The 16,810-nt window shown below is 52.0% G+C and overlaps 1 protein-coding gene and 1 pseudogene across 1 annotated transcript; one reads left to right on the top strand and one right to left on the bottom strand.

The window, feature by feature from the left end:
- Positions 1–271: 271 nt before the first annotated feature.
- Positions 272–6,874, bottom strand: SPATA3 (spermatogenesis associated 3). Its single transcript, XM_030803126.1, has 3 exons — positions 6,547–6,874; positions 2,530–2,701; positions 272–377 (listed from the first exon to the last, which is right to left on the bottom strand). Exons 1-3 carry the CDS (start codon positions 6,872–6,874, stop codon positions 272–274), a joined length of 606 nt encoding a protein of 201 aa, XP_030658986.1.
- A 4,305-nt stretch (positions 6,875–11,179) lies between these two features.
- LOC101179262 lies at positions 11,180–12,707 on the top strand (annotated as a pseudogene).
- The last annotated feature ends 4,103 nt before the right edge of the window (positions 12,708–16,810 follow it).

Raw genomic sequence — 16,810 nt, 5'->3', positions numbered from 1 at the left:
GGTCCATGACCAGGGAAATCATCCCGGGGGAGAGGAGGTGGGGGCCGTGTTCAGATGATTATAATAATGAGTCTAGCATCATCTGAGAGCATCAGGTCTTCCCTAGAGGGCCATGCTGGCTGACCCTGAGGCCAGGAGGGAGTCACTCCACTGTCAAGCTTCCCTTGAGAGGCCGGGGCTTGGTCCACCTGAAGAGACCACCTCCATTCGAAGGGACAGAGCGCTCCACATACCTGCCAGATCGTGGGCCTCAGGGCTGGTTCACAAGGATTCAATGATGTAGTAGGCAGCTCCTAGAGCCCCCAGAGCCACAGCCACAGTTCCGAGGGCTTGGAGGACACGCGTTACGATGACTGGAGGGTTTTCTTGAAGGTTTTCTGTAGAGCAAAGCAGAAGTGGGGGTGGTGGGAAGCTGGGCTTCGGTGCCTCTCTACGAGCAGGAGAAAGTGGAAATTATGTGGCCCCCTCAGGATTGCAGGAATACCCATCTTCCCCCTCTCCAAACTCCTCTTAGAAGAACACTGAATTCTTCCCATCCTTCCAACAAGTCCCTACCGAAAGACCCCTGAGGATCGGAGGGTGAGCTGGCCTGGGATGCCAGCTGCCCTGAACACTCAGAGGGGGAACAGGTTAGGAAGGTGGTCAAGTCCGCTGTGAGCCAGGCCTTGTGCTAAAGGCCTCACATGCAGTGTCTTCTTCAAGCCTCGCAACAACCCTATGAGGTAGGTTCTATCACTTCACTCCATTGAGAGAAAGGAACTTTGGGAAATAATATATTACACCCACACAAAGGCAAGGAAAACATGATTAAGGCAATAATTGTGAGGAGGGCATTCAAAAAATCCAATACCCATTTTGATAAAAATCCTACAAAAATAGGGATTCTTGTTTAATGTGAATGTGGATTGAAAGCCAAGAGCCAACATTACACTCCATTGAGAAAAGCATGCGAGTGCTAAAATTGGAACAGAATTAAAACTACATGTCTTGCCCTGGCCAGATATGGTCCCTGTCTCTCCCTGCTCACTTTCCTGATTCTGAGCCTCACGCTTGCCTTTTCCTGCACCCAGATTGCTCCCACTTTTCATCTTAAGCCAGAGAGGGCTTCAAGATCCTTTTGGACTCGGCTCACATGCTGTTGACAGGAACCTTTCAGAGGTTCCTGCTGGAGCCTGTTCCTGTTGGAACCTTTCAGGGGTTCCAGATGGACCCTCTCCTAGAGGACACATGGCTCTTTGCATCTTGCATCTTGGTTTCTAAATGCATGGGTCTTAGCTCTCCATGCAGACTGCAACAATTTTAGGGGTAAAGTTCCCTGTTCTGGTTTCCCTCACAGTGCCCCATGTCCTCTGCATAGTAAGTTTCCCTCAATAACACTTGCTGGTTTTAAAACGATATGAACCCATGGCACGATTTGGCCATGGATGGATGGAAGTACTAAGCGTGTGGGCGGGGTGTGGCTAACGGTGGCAGGCAGACCTTTCCTTGATGGAGCTTACTGGGTGGTGGAGTATTTTTGGCTCCAAGGGTATTCTCCCCACATGCCCCGGTATCTATTTGCTTATCTCCATGTGTAGGAGAGATGGAGTTTTTCAGCTCCAGTAAGGAGAGGGGATTGGGTAGGGAAGAGGCTGGGAAGAGGAACAGGACGAGGATGGGGGTTGGGGGGGCTCAGCTCCTGGGGTGGGGGTATGAAGTCGCCAAGTGGAAGGGCCTCTTCCTTTGAGATCTGTGAGGCCCTCAGGTGGGGCGGACGGCGACCCCCCTCCCAGCCCGTGCATGTAACCTAGCAGCGCCAAAGATGGGAACATCTCCAGTCTGTTCCCTGCATGGATGGGGTCTTCGTATGAGGGCGGTGGCAGCCATGACACTGCTTCTGGTGGCTTTGTGGGAAGAGGAAGGAAGGACAGATACTATGGGTGATGTCATGGGGGCTGCCACCAACAGACCAGCCTGGGGGCACATGTCCCCTGTGGGGACCCCCAGAAAGAGCCTGGCACAGTCTGAAGGGGGCTGAGGTCTTGCTATTGTGTGGAGGAGGCATATGAGTTACAAGTAGTTTTTTATCGTTAAATTCCGGGCGGCATTCGTAGCCAGATCAGGAACCTAAGGCCCTTGCCTATGACACAGGCCACTGAGGGGCCACGGAGGTGCACAGCCAAACAGTGTTTAAACACGAAGCTCCTGAGCGACTCGGAATCTGTGAAGGGCTGAGAGGGACAGTGTTCTGAGGCGGGGCGGGCACCTCTGGAGAAAAGAAAAAGGAAGCCCCTGAGGAGGAGGAATCCCAGTAAGGAAGAAAACTGGCACCTCTCTGTACAGGCGGGGTGGGTACCCCAGGGGGTGGGGCCGGTCAGAAAGGGCCCTGCCTGCCAACGTCCAGGAAGTGGCCAAAGCAAAGAGGGAAAGGCTTTCCTTCAGCCTGGGATTCCCAAGAGAAAGTGATACATGATTGCTAATAAGGTCTGGGGGCAGAGCCTGGCCCTGGGAACTGTGTGCCCCGAGGCTCTAGCCCCTCGCGCTTAGAACCTGTAGAAGGTGAGCAGGTTGGGGAGTCCTCTCCCTGGTGCCATCTGCCAGTCCCGAGGCAGAAGGACATCGAAGATGCGGCTATGGCACAGCCCCAGACGACGCCAGCAAGCAGAGCTGCAGGGGCAAGTGGCACAGGAACAGGAATGCGGGCCGGCGCGAGTCAGAGGCCCTGTGGGGACAGAAGGAGAGAGGTGAGGGAGGCACCTGCCCTGGGAGGCTGGGGCGGGGGGTGCCTGGAACACAGTCTGAGAAGGTCCCCCACAACAGCAGCAGCTGCAGGATTACCAGGGCGAACCCTGGATTTTTTCCAAGGCATCATTGAGGATTTGGGACTGAACTACTCAAGGAAGGCAGTTCTCCCACAGAATGTTCTCTAACCAAACAGAAGAGAAGACTGACTGCATGGGAAAATGGCTGCTTTATGCTGGTGCTACCTGGGAGTAGCAACAAAAACAACGACGATGACGATGACGACGATGATGACGGAGGTGGTGCTGATGCTGTCATGGCTTACACCTTCAGGATGCTTTGCACTTAGCAGGCCCATCTCGTTTAATTTCACAGTAATCCTGTAAAGGGGATACTGCTGGTCTTGTGTTACAAATAAGGAAACTGAGGCTCAGATAATTTAAGGGATGTGCCCTTATGGGGAATGGATTGCAGAAGGTGGCTTTCTCAACTCAGGATTTCTCATGTTTAATTCAGTGAAAATGGAATTTCAGGTGACTGCCCACCTCAGGAGAGGCTGCACTGAGATTCCTGGAATTGGAGCTGCCACGTTGCATTGATCTAGAGCATACTGATCCATCCAGAAGACAACCACAGCTCTAGTTTCCAGTCCTGATCTTATCTTCTGTTTCTGTCCTCCTCTGGTATGGATCCCAGCAGAATGTAGATGATGCCCTCTGTGGTTGGGTAAGATAATTTCTGGCTGGATTATTCCCTCCTGTTTCCTATCTGTAGCCCTGCGGCTTCTTGACAGAGCTACAGATTCTTCTGACCCTAAGCTGCATGAAACAGGTGGCCAACCTGGCAGAGTCAGTACACTTTCTGCTTAGACTTGCCCACAACACGTACTTTCCCGGAATGAGGAGAGGGGATTCTAAAGGCAAGACTTGTCTTTTCTCTTTTTTTAGTTACAAAAAAGTTTTTAAATTGAGATATCATTTCCAGGCAATAAAATTCACCCTTTTAGAGTGCTCAGTGGTTTTTAGTATATTCACAAAGTTTTGTGGCCATCACCACTAATTTCAGAACATCTTCATTTCCCCAAAAAGAAACCCTATCTCCATGAGCGGTTACTCCCCATTCTCCCAGTTCCCCCAGTCCCTGGCAATACATTTGCCTATTCTGAACATTTCACGTAAATAGAATCATTCGATGTGTGGGTTTTTGGGAGACTGAATTCTTTCACTTAGCCAAATGTCTATAAGATTCATCCATGCTGTACCATGTATCAGGACACTATCTCTTTTTATTGCCAAATAGTATTTCACCATACTCATTGTACTGTGGTATTTCATACCACATTTTGTTTATCCATTCATCAGCTGATGGACATTTGGGTTGTTCCCACTTTTTGGCTATTACAAATGCTGCTGCTTTGAGCATTTGTGTGCAAGTTTTGGTGTGCTTCTAACACGTTTAATAATATGCTTAATAATATGCTTCGAATTCTCTTGGATGTATACCGAGAAGTGGACTTGCTGGGTCATAAGTTAACTTCATGTTCCTCTGAGGAACCACCAGACTGTTTCCATAGCAGCTGCACCATTTTACATTCCCACCTACAGTGTATGAGGATTCCAGCTTCTCTACATCCTCATCAACACTTGTTATTGTCCATTCTTCTGATTATACCCATCCTAGTGGAAGACTGGCATTTTCTTGAGCTACAATATTTCTGCACACAAAAAGGCTTGGATTTTAGGAAATGGCACGCTTTACTCGCAGGCCCTCATCCTGCATCTCCAGCATTCCTCTCTACTGCAGAGAATTCCTTTGGAAGAAGTATAGGGTGTCCGTTGTAACCACTGTCGAGCCACCACCGTTTCTTGCTTTCTTGCTTTGCCTCTTCAATGGGCCAAATTCGTCTCTGAGTGTGAGTCACATGTGTTCATTAAAAGACTTGGGAATGGAAAGTTTTGCTTTCTACCAGTACTGAAGATACCAGTTCTGAAGACCATAACCCAGAAATGTTTCAGCGGCTAATGATCACAATCTTTACAACATATAGTATGGTGCTCAAAATCAGTATCATATGTCAAGAAGGGACTGATTCCTGGCCATGGAAGGATCATTGGCATGGCATGCCTTGCATTTAGCACTCTCATCTCCATCTCTTATTTAGTTTATGCCCACACAATCCCGGGGGGTAAACTGTGGCCCAGGGAGTGTGGCCTGTTCAAGGATATGGAGCCATGGGCGCTGGCTCATGGCAGATCCAGGAGCTGCTCGGACAAAGATGTTCTTCCTCTTGTGGAGACTCCTAGGCCTCTTGGAATGGAAAGGTCAGTGCTGTGGTTTAGAGTGAGGGTTCTGGAGCCAGAATAGAGTGGGTTTCCCTTCTCAGGGCTACCAGTGTCTGCTCAAGAGCAACTTGTTTGACTCCTATGAGCCTCAGTTTACCCATCTATAAAATGGAGATGGTATGGAAGAACTTTTATAGGATTGTCACATGTGAAAATTAAGACACCTGAGCTGAATGCTAGGTACACAGTAAATGCTTAGTGATAATGTTAGTTTGCGATCACCATTATTGTTAGTAGTATAAACCAGCTCACCTCCTGAACTCCACTTGAATTCCCTCTACACAATCCAATACTTATTCAGACATTGTTTGGCTCCCAAGAAGATGGGGAACCACTTTTCCTGATAGCCATTCCATTTTCAGACAGAGCTAATTGTTGGGAAGTTTTTTATGTTGAGCCGAAGTCTGTCTGTCACTAATGTCTTCCATGGGTAAGGTTGCTAATTTAGCAAATAAAAATATAGGATGCCCATGCAATACTGGGGACACACATACTAAAAATATTATTTGTTGTTTACTAAAATTAAAATTTAACTGACAGTCTTGTATTTTGTCTGGCTATCCTATCCATGGGCCTGTATTTGTCTGTTTTCACACTGCTGATAAAGACATATCTGAGAAAATAAAGAGGTTTGTTGAACTTACAGTTCCACGTGGCTGGGGAGGCCTCACAATCATGGTGGAAGGTGAAAGGCACATCTCACATGGTGGCAGACAAGAGAAGAGAGCTTGTGCAGGGAAACTCCCTTTTTTAAAACCATTAGATCTCATGAAACTTATTCATTATCACGAGAACACCACGGAATAACCCACCCCCGTGATTCAATCACTTCCCACTGGGTCCTTCCCACAACACCTGGGAATTCAAGAAGAGATTTGGGTGGGGACACAGCCAAACCATATCAGGCCCTTAGACCTCTGAGGACAATAAGGAACAAGTCTATTTACATCTTCCACCTGACAGACAGACAACCTCCAATTCCTTCAATTGACTGTCATACACTAAATGGCCTCCCTGATCCTTCTCATCCTCCATCAACCCAGACTATCTTCCTTGGACTAGTTTGTCAGGCATCTTTTACAGCCCAAAAGGATAGCTTGATGAGGACAGAATAAAGCAGTATCATCACCTCCCTTATTCTAAACCATATACTTCTATTAATGCATCCTTGGTTTTTATTTTTTAGCAGTTGCATGGCACTACTAATTCCTAGTGAGCAGGTATTACTACGGAACCAAGTTAAATGTTTATATGTATGTGTGGCTGTCTTCAATGAATGAGACTCAGGATGATGAAAAATGACAAAACCCAGGAATCCTGGTCTCTTGGGTAGAAACAAACAAAAAAACCCTTCACACTCTACAGCACAGCTCCAGGATACATGTTAACCATGCATCAGTATCCTACAAGAACCAGCCTTTGGGATGACCCAGAACTCCATCAGCAGGAAGGCTGAAACTGCTGAAGCTAGAAGACAGCCCACCTGCTTTCCTGGATTGAGGGGCTGCCTTCACGTTAGCATCTGGAGATAATAGGCAGTGAGAGGAGCGGCGGATTTCGGGTGCTGGAAGAGTTTGGGATGCTGGCTGCCGGGAGGTGGTTTCAAGGCTGGACTGCTGTGGTGTGGATTCAAGGCTAAGCTGCTGTGGCGTGGATTCAGGGCTAGGCTGCTGTGGCGTGGATTCAGGACTAGGCTGCTGTGGCGTGGATTCAGGGGTAGGCTGCTGAGAGGTGGAATTGGAGCTAGCATGCTGGGAGGTAGAGTCTCGGTGGCGTCTGGCCTCTGACCTTTTCTTCTTGACCTTCTTCATGGTGGATCCTTCCAACCTAAACGTGGACCTACATGGAGCTGCGTAATCTCCCGGCTCCCTCCTGGAGGGGCCGTTTGCCCTTTGCCCTAGGGGCCTGGCTCTGGCCTCCAGCTGGACCCAGGCCCCACAGAGAACAGAGACCCACACCTCCTGTGAGGTCATAAAAGCCAGGGTGGCTCCTATGGCAGGGCTGCAGGGACAGTCTTCTCTGCAGACACCAGCCTGGCGTCTTCCCTCATCCCAGGCTGCCAGGCTAGGCAGGGGGCAGCGGCTGCCCTGGTCCTCACAGCCCTGGCTGCGGGGCCGGTGACAGCCAGATCCTCATGCTTCTGCGACCAGAGCACTGCCTTCAGGCACCTCTCTGCTGGCGTGTTCCTGGGTCCATGTGAGCTACCTGTTTTGCTCTCAGATACCCTGGATGTGACGCTCAGCTCTGTCACTGGCTTCCACATACCCCGTACTCCTACACCTCAAAAATCCATGCTCCCCACGCATTCATCTTCAGGTCAGCTTCCTGAAGATTTGGAGCTTCTTCGAAGGCTTTACCATGGCCCAGAGCCTGCTACCAACTCAGAGTAGCTTACCCTTTCCCCCAAAGCCTGCCCTCTCCCACTGTGGGAGGGGAGTTTGGGGGTTGACCTGACTTCTATAAGAACCTTTGCATTTGGCAAATAATTTTCCCTGAGAACATAACAGCTGCTCAGAAAACTAACATCTATCTCAAACTCGTGACAATGGCAACCACAGACTATCTCCCAAACCCCAACTCGTTGGGTTAAGCAGGTGACTGAATCTTTCTCTAAATTAATTAATTTGATATGCTCATTAAATGTGATTTTTATTTTAGGACAGAAGAAGGAAAAGTGTTTTTAAAAGACAATCTAAAGCTCATACGGTGACTGCAACATAAAATGTGTTCACCTTAGGAGACTGCTTTCCCTGCGAGTGCGTCAGAGGTGGTTGAGTGTGGGACTGGCAAGTGCAGGAGCTCCTGCCCCAGGGGAAGGTTTAGAGCAGATCCACACAGATAAAAAGGGCTTCGGTCATGCCTGTAATCCCAGCACTTTGGGAGGCCTAGGCGGGCGGATCACCAGGTCAGGAGATTGAGACCATCCTGGCTAACACGGTGAAACCCCATCTCTGCTAAAAATACAAAAAATTAGCCAGGCGTGGTGGTGGCCGCCTGTAGTCCCAGCTACTCAGGAGGCTGAGGCAGGAGAATGGTGTGAACCTGGGAGGCGGAGCTTGCAGTGAGCCGAGATTGCGCCACTGCACTCCAGCCTGGGCGACAGAGCAAGACTCCATCTCAAAAAAAAAAAAAAAAAAAAAAAAAAAAAAACCAGGGCTTCGGGCCACACAAAGCCAGACCCGACGTGAACTCTGAAATGACAGGACATAGTTTAGGGCTTCTAGAGCCTAAAAGACCTTAATGATGACCTTTTCTCAGAACACTGAGGTTTAGCAAAGTTAAATTACTTTCCCAGGGTCACGCAGCTGGCTGGGGGCATCGGCAGGACTAAATTCCAGTTTGGGGCTCATTATTTTCATGATCCCAGAAAACGATAGGGAGTCAGATAATTATACAGGCTTTGCAAATAATGAATTAAAAAGTCCCCCAGTGGCCTGGCGTGGTGGCTCACACCTATAATCCCAGCACTTTGGGAGGCCGAGGCAGGCAGATCATGAGGTCAAGAGATCGAGACCATCCTGGCCAACATGGTGAAAACCCGTCTCTACTAAAAATATGAAAATTAGCTGGGCATGGTGCTGCATGCCTGTAGTCCCAGGTACTCGGGAGGCTGAGGCAGGAGAATCGCTTGAACATGTGAGGTGGAGGTTATAGTGAGCCGAGATTGTGCCGCTGCCCTCCAGCCTAACGACAGAGTGAGACTCGTCTCAAAAAAAAAAAAAAAAAAAAAAAAAGAAAAAGGCCCTGAGTGAGAAGATAGAAGAAAACAAAGGCAGGAAGGATCAGAAGTGAAGGCAAGCTCAGCTCAAGAGTGTTGGGTTGTGTTTGGTTGACCTTGGCCTAAGGAGGCTCTGGGAGCAGGTGAATCTATATGAAGGTGGTAATTCCCTGAAGCCAAGAGCAATGGAACCCTTGAGCGGACTCCATTTAGAATCAGAGAGACTGGAAACCCAGGTCAGGAACCCTGTTGGGATCTAGCAGACAGGTCAGGAACTACTGAGGCGTTCATCTCTGCAAAGTTGGATTTTCAGGTACCAATGGGCTTTGGCTGAGGGCCTCAACCTGGTTTAAATCAGTATTTTTCAACCTCAGCCCTGTTGACATTTTTGGGCTGAGTAATTCTTTGTTGTGGGGGGTCATCCTGTATATTGTAGGAAGTTTACCAGATCCCTGGTCTTTACCCCGTCTTTACTCCCCCCTACCCCAGGACAACCCAAAATATCTCCAGATATTGCTAAATGTCCCCTAGAGATGGGGTGGGTGTGTGTGTGTCGAAATTGCCCCTGGTTGTGCCACGTTGGTGTAAATGAATCACATAGGAGCAGACACATATAGGTAGAACTTCCTGGTAGCAATGAAAGAAATCTTCCATTTTACCAGAAGAAGCCAAACAGGGCACAGGGAATGGGTCTCTGTCTTCCAGTAGAAAGACAGAGGAAGCACAGAGGGCAGGCCTAGGGAGAAGTGGGGAATTTCTCTGTGGCAGCAGCAAAAATATATGTGAATTCTTTAGTAAGAGTGGTCCCAAGAAGCAGAGAGACGGCACCTGTGGAAAGAGGTTGTCCCAGAAGATTGAGGAAGAATGGTCCCTCAATAGCTCTTTGCTAGAACGTCTTCCCTGCACCCCCTGTCGTCTTCTTCTTCTTCTTCTTTTCTTCTTCTTCTTCTTCTCCTTCTCCTTCTCCTTCTCCTTCTTCTTTTGTTTTTGTTTTTGTTTTTAGAGTCTCACTCTGTCTCCAGGAGTGCAGTGGCCCAATTTTGGCTCACTGCAACCTCCACCTCCTAGGTTCAACTGATTCTCCTGCCTCAGCCTCCCGAGTAGCTTACAGGCATGCTCCAGCCTCCTGAGTAGATTACAGACATGTGCCACTACGCCTGGCTAACTTTTATAGTTTTAGTAGCGACAGGGTTTTGCTCTGTTGGCCAGGCTGGTCTCGAACTCCTGACCTCAAGTGATCTGCCTGCCTTGGCCTCCCTAAGTGTTGGGATTACAGGCATGAGCCACTGCACCTGGCCCCTCTGCCTTCTGCTTGAGCACCTGTTCCTAGTCAGGAAGCCTGGCTCTTCCATAATATAGTCACAGCCCACTGCCCAGAGCTGATCAGCCACCACTACTACCTGTGTCCAGCTCTAGCCAACCATGAACACCAGAGGTGTCCTGAAAAGGCTGAACATTCCTGCATTTTCCGAAGCCCTTCTCCTCTACACCCCTCTCTGCACCTCTACCAGAACATTTTCTGGTCAAGCCCTATCTCAAGTGGATCCATCTTTTCATAAAGCCTTTCTAAGCTGGGCACAGTGGTTCATGCCTGCAATCCCAGCACTTTGGGAGGCTGAGGCAGGCGGATCACCTGAGGTTCGGAGTTTGAGACCAGCCTGGCCAACATGGCGAAATCCTGTCTCTACTAAAAATACATAAAAATAAGCCGGGCATGGTGGCACACACCTGTGGTCCCAGCTACTCAGGAGGCTAAGGCAGGAGAATTGCTTGAACCCAGGAGGTGGAGGTTGCAGTGAGTGGAGATCATGCCACTGCACTCCAGCCTGGGCCACAGACCGAGACTCCATCTCAAAAAAAAAAAAAAAAAGCCTTTCTTGAGATCTCCAACTGGAAGCCATCCTTCCCTCGCTGTTGAGCTCCAGGGCACCTCTTTGTATGAGACTGGTCATATTCTGAATGGCATTAGAATTATTTCTGTCTTTGTCTTCCCTCTCATTCCCCAACCCCAGATGGTGGAAACCTCAGAAGGCCACAGTCCAGAGTAGGGGCTCAATGCAAGCTGCTGGAACTGAATAAAGGTGAAGGTAGGAGGACGGAGAAAGCAGGAAGCTGTGACAGCAGGAAGCTGTGATGGGGGCAGGTGGGCATGGGTGGTGGGGGATCAGGTACCTCCACCAAGGCTTCATCGTCAAGGGGTTACTTTCAAAAATGGACTGGGACTTCTCTGGCCTTGGCTGAGGATCACAGTTGGACTAGTCCATGGGCAACGGAGTTTCCTAACCGGGGATGCCAGTCATGTGAAAATGCAGTAGACTAGGTAGGGGAAGGGAATTGGAAATGAGATAGTCAGAATAAGGTCTCGATGGGGTGAAAATTTCCTCCCAGAAGGTCTCTGATGGTTCTGGTTTCCTGGGCACCCAGAATAAGTGTGTCACCATTTGTCCTGAAGCTGACATCTCTGAGCTGGACGGCACCCTGGACATCAACCGGCCCTTCACCTTCACATCACACAGGAGGGACCCTGGTCCATAGAGAGGACACCTGCTCTGGTCACCAGCTGAAGGGTGGCAGACCTTGGGTACCTCAGCTTTGGACTCTGCCACACACAGCACTTCCTCAGTCCCTCCTGCTGCCCCTGGCAGGGTGGAGCTGGCAGGTAGGTACGGGACTGGGCGCTCCCTCAAGAGCTCACTGCCCAGGGACCTTAGACTGACAGATTAATCCCGTGGACCACAGGCCTGGTCTCAGTAACAGGAAGGGTCTCAAGGGTTGCGAAGGAGTATCCTGAAGTCGGCCAGCTAGTCTAGTGGAGTTCCACCTGAGAGGGTTGCCATGAGGATCCAGGTGAAAAGCCCTTAGAACAGCGCCTGACTCCCAAGAGGCGTGCTTTTAGTGTTATTATTCTTCCCTGGAGAAGACTAAAGAAGCAAGCAAGGGAGAGGAGGATGTGGAAAGGAGGGAGTGGGGCCCCGTTTCTACAAAACCCAAATCAATACCTGACAAAAGCGTGACCCCAAGTCATGAGAACCGATGCCCCAAGTTGTAGGTGGGGCCAGTGAGTGGGGATCGTAGCCCTCCGAATTAATTCGAACACTTCTGACGCCGAGATTGCCCCAGTGAGCACACCGGGAGGAACTCCAGTTCCTTCCCACCCAAAACAGTACCCAAAACTACTGGAGGCGCTAGGAGAGAGGCTGTGACTCCGGGGCTTTGTCCTCTACTCCGCGGGGCGGCAGGGTCGGGGTCCAGGGCTGCGTGTTTGAGCGTTCTCCGCCCAGGGGCTCCCCCCTCCCCGCGCCGACCCCTCACCATCGGTCTGCGTCTCCCGGTCCACCAGGGAGACCCTGTGCGCTTGGCTGGCGGCGCGCTGGACGTCCAGGGTGCTTCGGGGCAGAACACGGCCGGGTGCACCTCGACTGCGGGGCTGTGCGGGGACTCGGCTGAGCAGGGCCTCCATGCGGCGGCGCGCCTCGGCCTCCTCCTCCTGCCGCGGCTGCACCACGATCCCCACGAGCGCGGCGGGCGGACGTCGGTCCCGGGCGCGCAGCTGTTGCAGGAGCAGCTGCAGCCGCGGCAGCTGCGTGAGGAGCGCGGACGCGCGGCACAGCACCAGGAGCAGCTGCGCGCCCCGCTCCGGCGGGTGCTGCGGGGCCCCGCGTCCAGACGCTGTGCCCTCCGCCGCGGAGGTGGAGGTCCCAGGAGGAGCCGCTGGGGTCCCAGGAGGAGCCCCAGGAGCCTCGCGCGGGTCCTCGGCCTTGGGCCCGGAGCCCCGCGGTTTCTTGGTGAAGCGCTTGGACTTCGTGGCCGGGCAGTCGTCGCAGTTCGTTGAGCTGTCGCCCGAGCGCTTGGGCCGCTGCGCGGTGCAGTTACTGGCGCTGGTGTAGCCGCTCATGGCTCGGGCGGACCAGGGCCCGGGGAGCTGATCGGCTGCGGCGTCTCCTGGAAAGCTCTGCCGGCTCAGGCCGTCCTCATCCTGCTTCCAGGGCTCGCTGATCAGCAGCACCTGGCCGTGGCCCTCGACAGACTGGGCCGGAGCCTGTGGCTGCTCCTCCGCCTTCCTCTCCGGGGGTGCCCTGCAGGGCTGGGCCCCAGGCCGCTGCTCCATGTTCCGTCCGACTCCCTCGCCCCTCTGGACTTGGGCCTCCGTTGGGAGGGAAAAGCTGCCCTTCTCCGGAGCATGTCACAATACCCATGAGCCCTACCTTTTCCTGTCGTGGCCAAGCGCCTCCGCCCCGCTATTCCTTGGAAATCTAACATATAGGAAGTTGCTGTTGGACGCTGGTAAAACGCCGACCGTGTTCAGTTTCTCCATTTTCTACTTTTTCTACTACTCCACTCCCCAGGTTCAAGCGATCCTCCTGCCTCAGCCTCCCAAGTAGCTGGGACTACAGATGCCTGCCACTCCAGCCTGGGCAGACTTGGTCTAAAAAAAAAAAAAAGAAAGATGGATGCTAGACTTTTATCCAAGCTAAATCAGACCTGCCAACTTCACCATACAGGAATTGGCCTTTCCACAGGTTTACCCTAGTGTGGGAGTCTCAAGATTGAGATTACTAGGGGAGGTAGGAGGCCCTACCTGGGCTGGAGCTTGCTCTTTGCCTTCTCTAAACCAACTTTTATCAAAATGTCCTAAACTGGGGAGTACCAGGAAGGAATAGAGGTTCCAGATTCCCAAAACATAGATTTGAGCTACTCTGTCCCTCCTGACTGGGGTAAAAGGAGCCCCAGTGTGCTATCTTGTTCATTGTCAGTTCACCCTGCAGCTGGACGGTCATTGAAGAACCCTTGTACTAACTGTCTGACACGTTGGACTACCCTTAATCAGCCCCTGGCACACTGAAGCCACAGAATGGGGAGAGGAGCAGAGAGAGGTGGCAGGGCTACCAGTATCAGTGGGACCTCAGGGAGGGGATGATCCAGATGGCAGGGCTGCCAGCCTCAGTGCGACCTCAGGGAGGGGATGACCAGGCTGGAGTTAAGCCATCCCTAGGGTTCCGTGGGTCCAGCCCTTGTAGGGGCTTTTTTTGTGTGTATGGTGGGGTGGGGTGGGGTGGGGGGAGACACTAAAGGTAAGAAGTGGCACTAAAGGCAGAAGCTCTGTCAGCTGGTGTTCAGAATGAATACCAAGACTCCTGGGCGTACACTTGAAATGCCATGATTATATCTAAGTTGGTGTAACAAAGAGATCCAGAGATACGTTGGCTTAGGAATATTTATTTCTTCGGATGTCAGTGGTTCTGGGGTGTCAGGGAGGCTCTACCATCCTCAACATGTGGCTTCTCCAGGGCAGCTGATCCAGGACCGTCCACTTCCCAGCCAGCAAGAAGATGGAAAAGCAGAATGGAGGGGGAGACAACCTCCTTTGCAGGGCGTGACTCGGAAGTTGGACACATCATTTCCAGCCACATTCCATGGACCAGAATTAGCCCTGTGACCAACTCTGGCTGCCAGAAAGTCTGGGAAATACAGTCTTTGCTTGGGCGATCAGGCAGGCAGTTATATCTTTGGGAACATCTCTCACCGCCTGGGGAACACCTGAGCAGAAACTGAAGGACATTTAACAGATTCCCCTTTGTGTCTAACAAGAATTGCCTCCATCAGTTGGGGCTCTCCTATGTGCTGGGTACATAGGCCATCTTTACACAACCCAGCAATGGAGAGCACACCATTCCCAGGCTGCAGATACAGAAACTGTGGCTCGGAGAGTTAAGCGTCTTGTTCAGATTCAGTCAGCTGGTAGATGGCAGGTCTGGGATTGAGACCCAGGCCTGGCTGGTCCTGCCGGGACACAGTATCACAGCTTTGACTGGGGGCTTCTTTTTGTTTTCATGTATTTTTTATGCTCAATGTATATTCCTTTTGAAATACACAGAAAAGGGAAAGAAGCCGGAGTCCTGCCTTGTGTAGGAGGGATAAGTTAGAGGTGTGCACGGGGATAAATCTCCCTCCCGCCCTGGCCCTGGCCCTGGCCCTGACCCTGGCCCTGGCCCTGACCCTGATCCTGCTCCTGATTCTGGTCCTTGGCCTGGGCGGCGATTCCCGGCGCTGGCTGAGCGTCGCCGGCCACCAGGGGGCGCTGCAGGGCCACCGGTCCGGTCGGCCGGGGATCACAGCCTCAGGGGACAGGAAATGATCAACAGCTTCTCCTCTCGGATCCAGGTGGACTCAAGGAATCTCCGGAGGGCAGGACAGGTGCTGAGCCGGGTGCAAAGGTGGAATTCTATTCCCAAAGCACATCCCGCGCCCCTTTCCTCTGCAAAGTCTCGGAACCGCGTGACTCCGGATGGAACCGAGGGTTCAGCCCCCTGAACCTCTGTGTGTCCTGGTCCCTTTCCTCCAAGTAGACAGGAGGCATCTCCTCATCTGCTCAGTTCACATTCCTCCAGGGGCTCAAAGGGGACCCAGTCCCTGTCTTGAGACACCAAGTCAGGGCAGACTCCAGGAGAGAGGAAGGAAGATGATTCCCGCACTCAGGTAGGGAGCCCCTCCAGGAAGAGAGAAATGAGGGGTATACAACGTGGGAGTGGAAATGCTCAGAAATAGTGAATGGCCTGGGCGGCTGAGCTTTCGTCCACGCCCTGGCACAGTGCGTGCTGCACAACAGAGGTGTTCAGTGAACGTTTTTCATTCAATCAACAAACACCCTGAGTGCCTCCGTGTGCAGGTCCTGGGCTAGGCTCTGGGAATGAAGTCCCTGCCCCCTGGAGCTTATACTCCGGTAGGACAGAAAGAGTAAACAAGGTCGGCCACTACTGTAACCTCACATGGTGCTGAGCTCTAGAGGAAATTAAAGCAAGATAAGGGCACCCAGTCCAGGGCTTATATTCCCCCAACCCCCACCCCCCGTCCGGCCCGGCAGTGATGCAGGGGGAAGGGGGAAGGGGTGTGGGGGTTGGAGAGGGCAGGGAAGCCACCCCCATCCTCTGGGCACAGCCAACAACCCCCAGTTTTATACAGGAGAGGCTTCTTGGGGAAAACATCATTCCAGAAGCCCTCGAACTGATGGGATCCACTGACTGGAAAGAGAAAAAGGCCCAAGAAGGAGGAATTCAAGTCCCTGAGGCCCCTTTGGGTAGAACAGGGCAGGGAAGAGCCTCAGGGTTGCAGAGCCTGGAAGCGGGAGGGCAAAGAGGAGAAGGTGGAGATCCAGACTCCTCAGAGAACTGTGGAGGGCCTTGCAGGGGCCAGGGGCGGGGAAGTGGGAGGATAATTTTATGCATCAATTTGGCTGGACCATGGTACCCAGATATTTGATCAGCCATTACTCTAGATGTATCTGGGAAAGCATTTTTTGGTAAGAGTAACGTCTGAATCAGTGGATGAGTGCTGAGTGAAGCAGATTACCTCACCGGGCGGGCGGGTCCTGCTCCCTCTGTTGAAGACCTGAAGAAAAAGACTGACCCTCACCCTTCACCTCCCACCTCTTCCTCACCTTGGAAAAGAAAAACATTCCTGAGAGGGGGGATTTGTCAGCAGATGGCTTTGGGACTAGAACTGCAGCATCAGCTCTTTCTGGGTCCCTGGCGCCCAGGCCTACCCTGCAGATGTGGGCTTGCCCGCCTCCACAATCAGTGAGCCGGTTCCTTAACATCAACCTCTCTCTCTCTCCCTCTGTCTCTCCCTCTCTCTCTCTCCCTGTCCACATCCCATTGGTTCTGTTTCTCTGGGGAAACCTGACTAATGCGGGGACTCTCAAGGCCCTGGCTGAGAATGGCAGGCCTGAAGATTCTCTGAGGCATTCAGCATTGAATGAGCACCAGCTGGGCGTGGAGCTGTGTCAGGCGCTGGGCACAGGACTCAGCCCTGGAACCGAGTGTGGGCCCACGTGGTGTGGGCCTTTGTCCCTGTCATGGCTTTGGACACACGCGTGACCCAGAGGGGACAACGGATCTGGGTGGGGAGGTGGGAAAGCTCACCTCAGTATTCCTCTTGGTGACAGCAGTCCCTTAAGGGGTCGCCTGAGTCGTGGGACCCACAGGTGTGGACCTCCTGCCCCCTTCCTCCCCTCTCCCCAGTGACTTTATCC

This window comes from Nomascus leucogenys, chromosome 22a (assembly GCF_006542625.1).
Source record: "Nomascus leucogenys isolate Asia chromosome 22a, Asia_NLE_v1, whole genome shotgun sequence".
Taxonomy (NCBI): domain Eukaryota; kingdom Metazoa; phylum Chordata; class Mammalia; order Primates; family Hylobatidae; genus Nomascus; species Nomascus leucogenys.
Note: the sequence above shows the minus strand (reverse complement) of the source record. Positions and strands in the feature narration are given on the sequence as shown.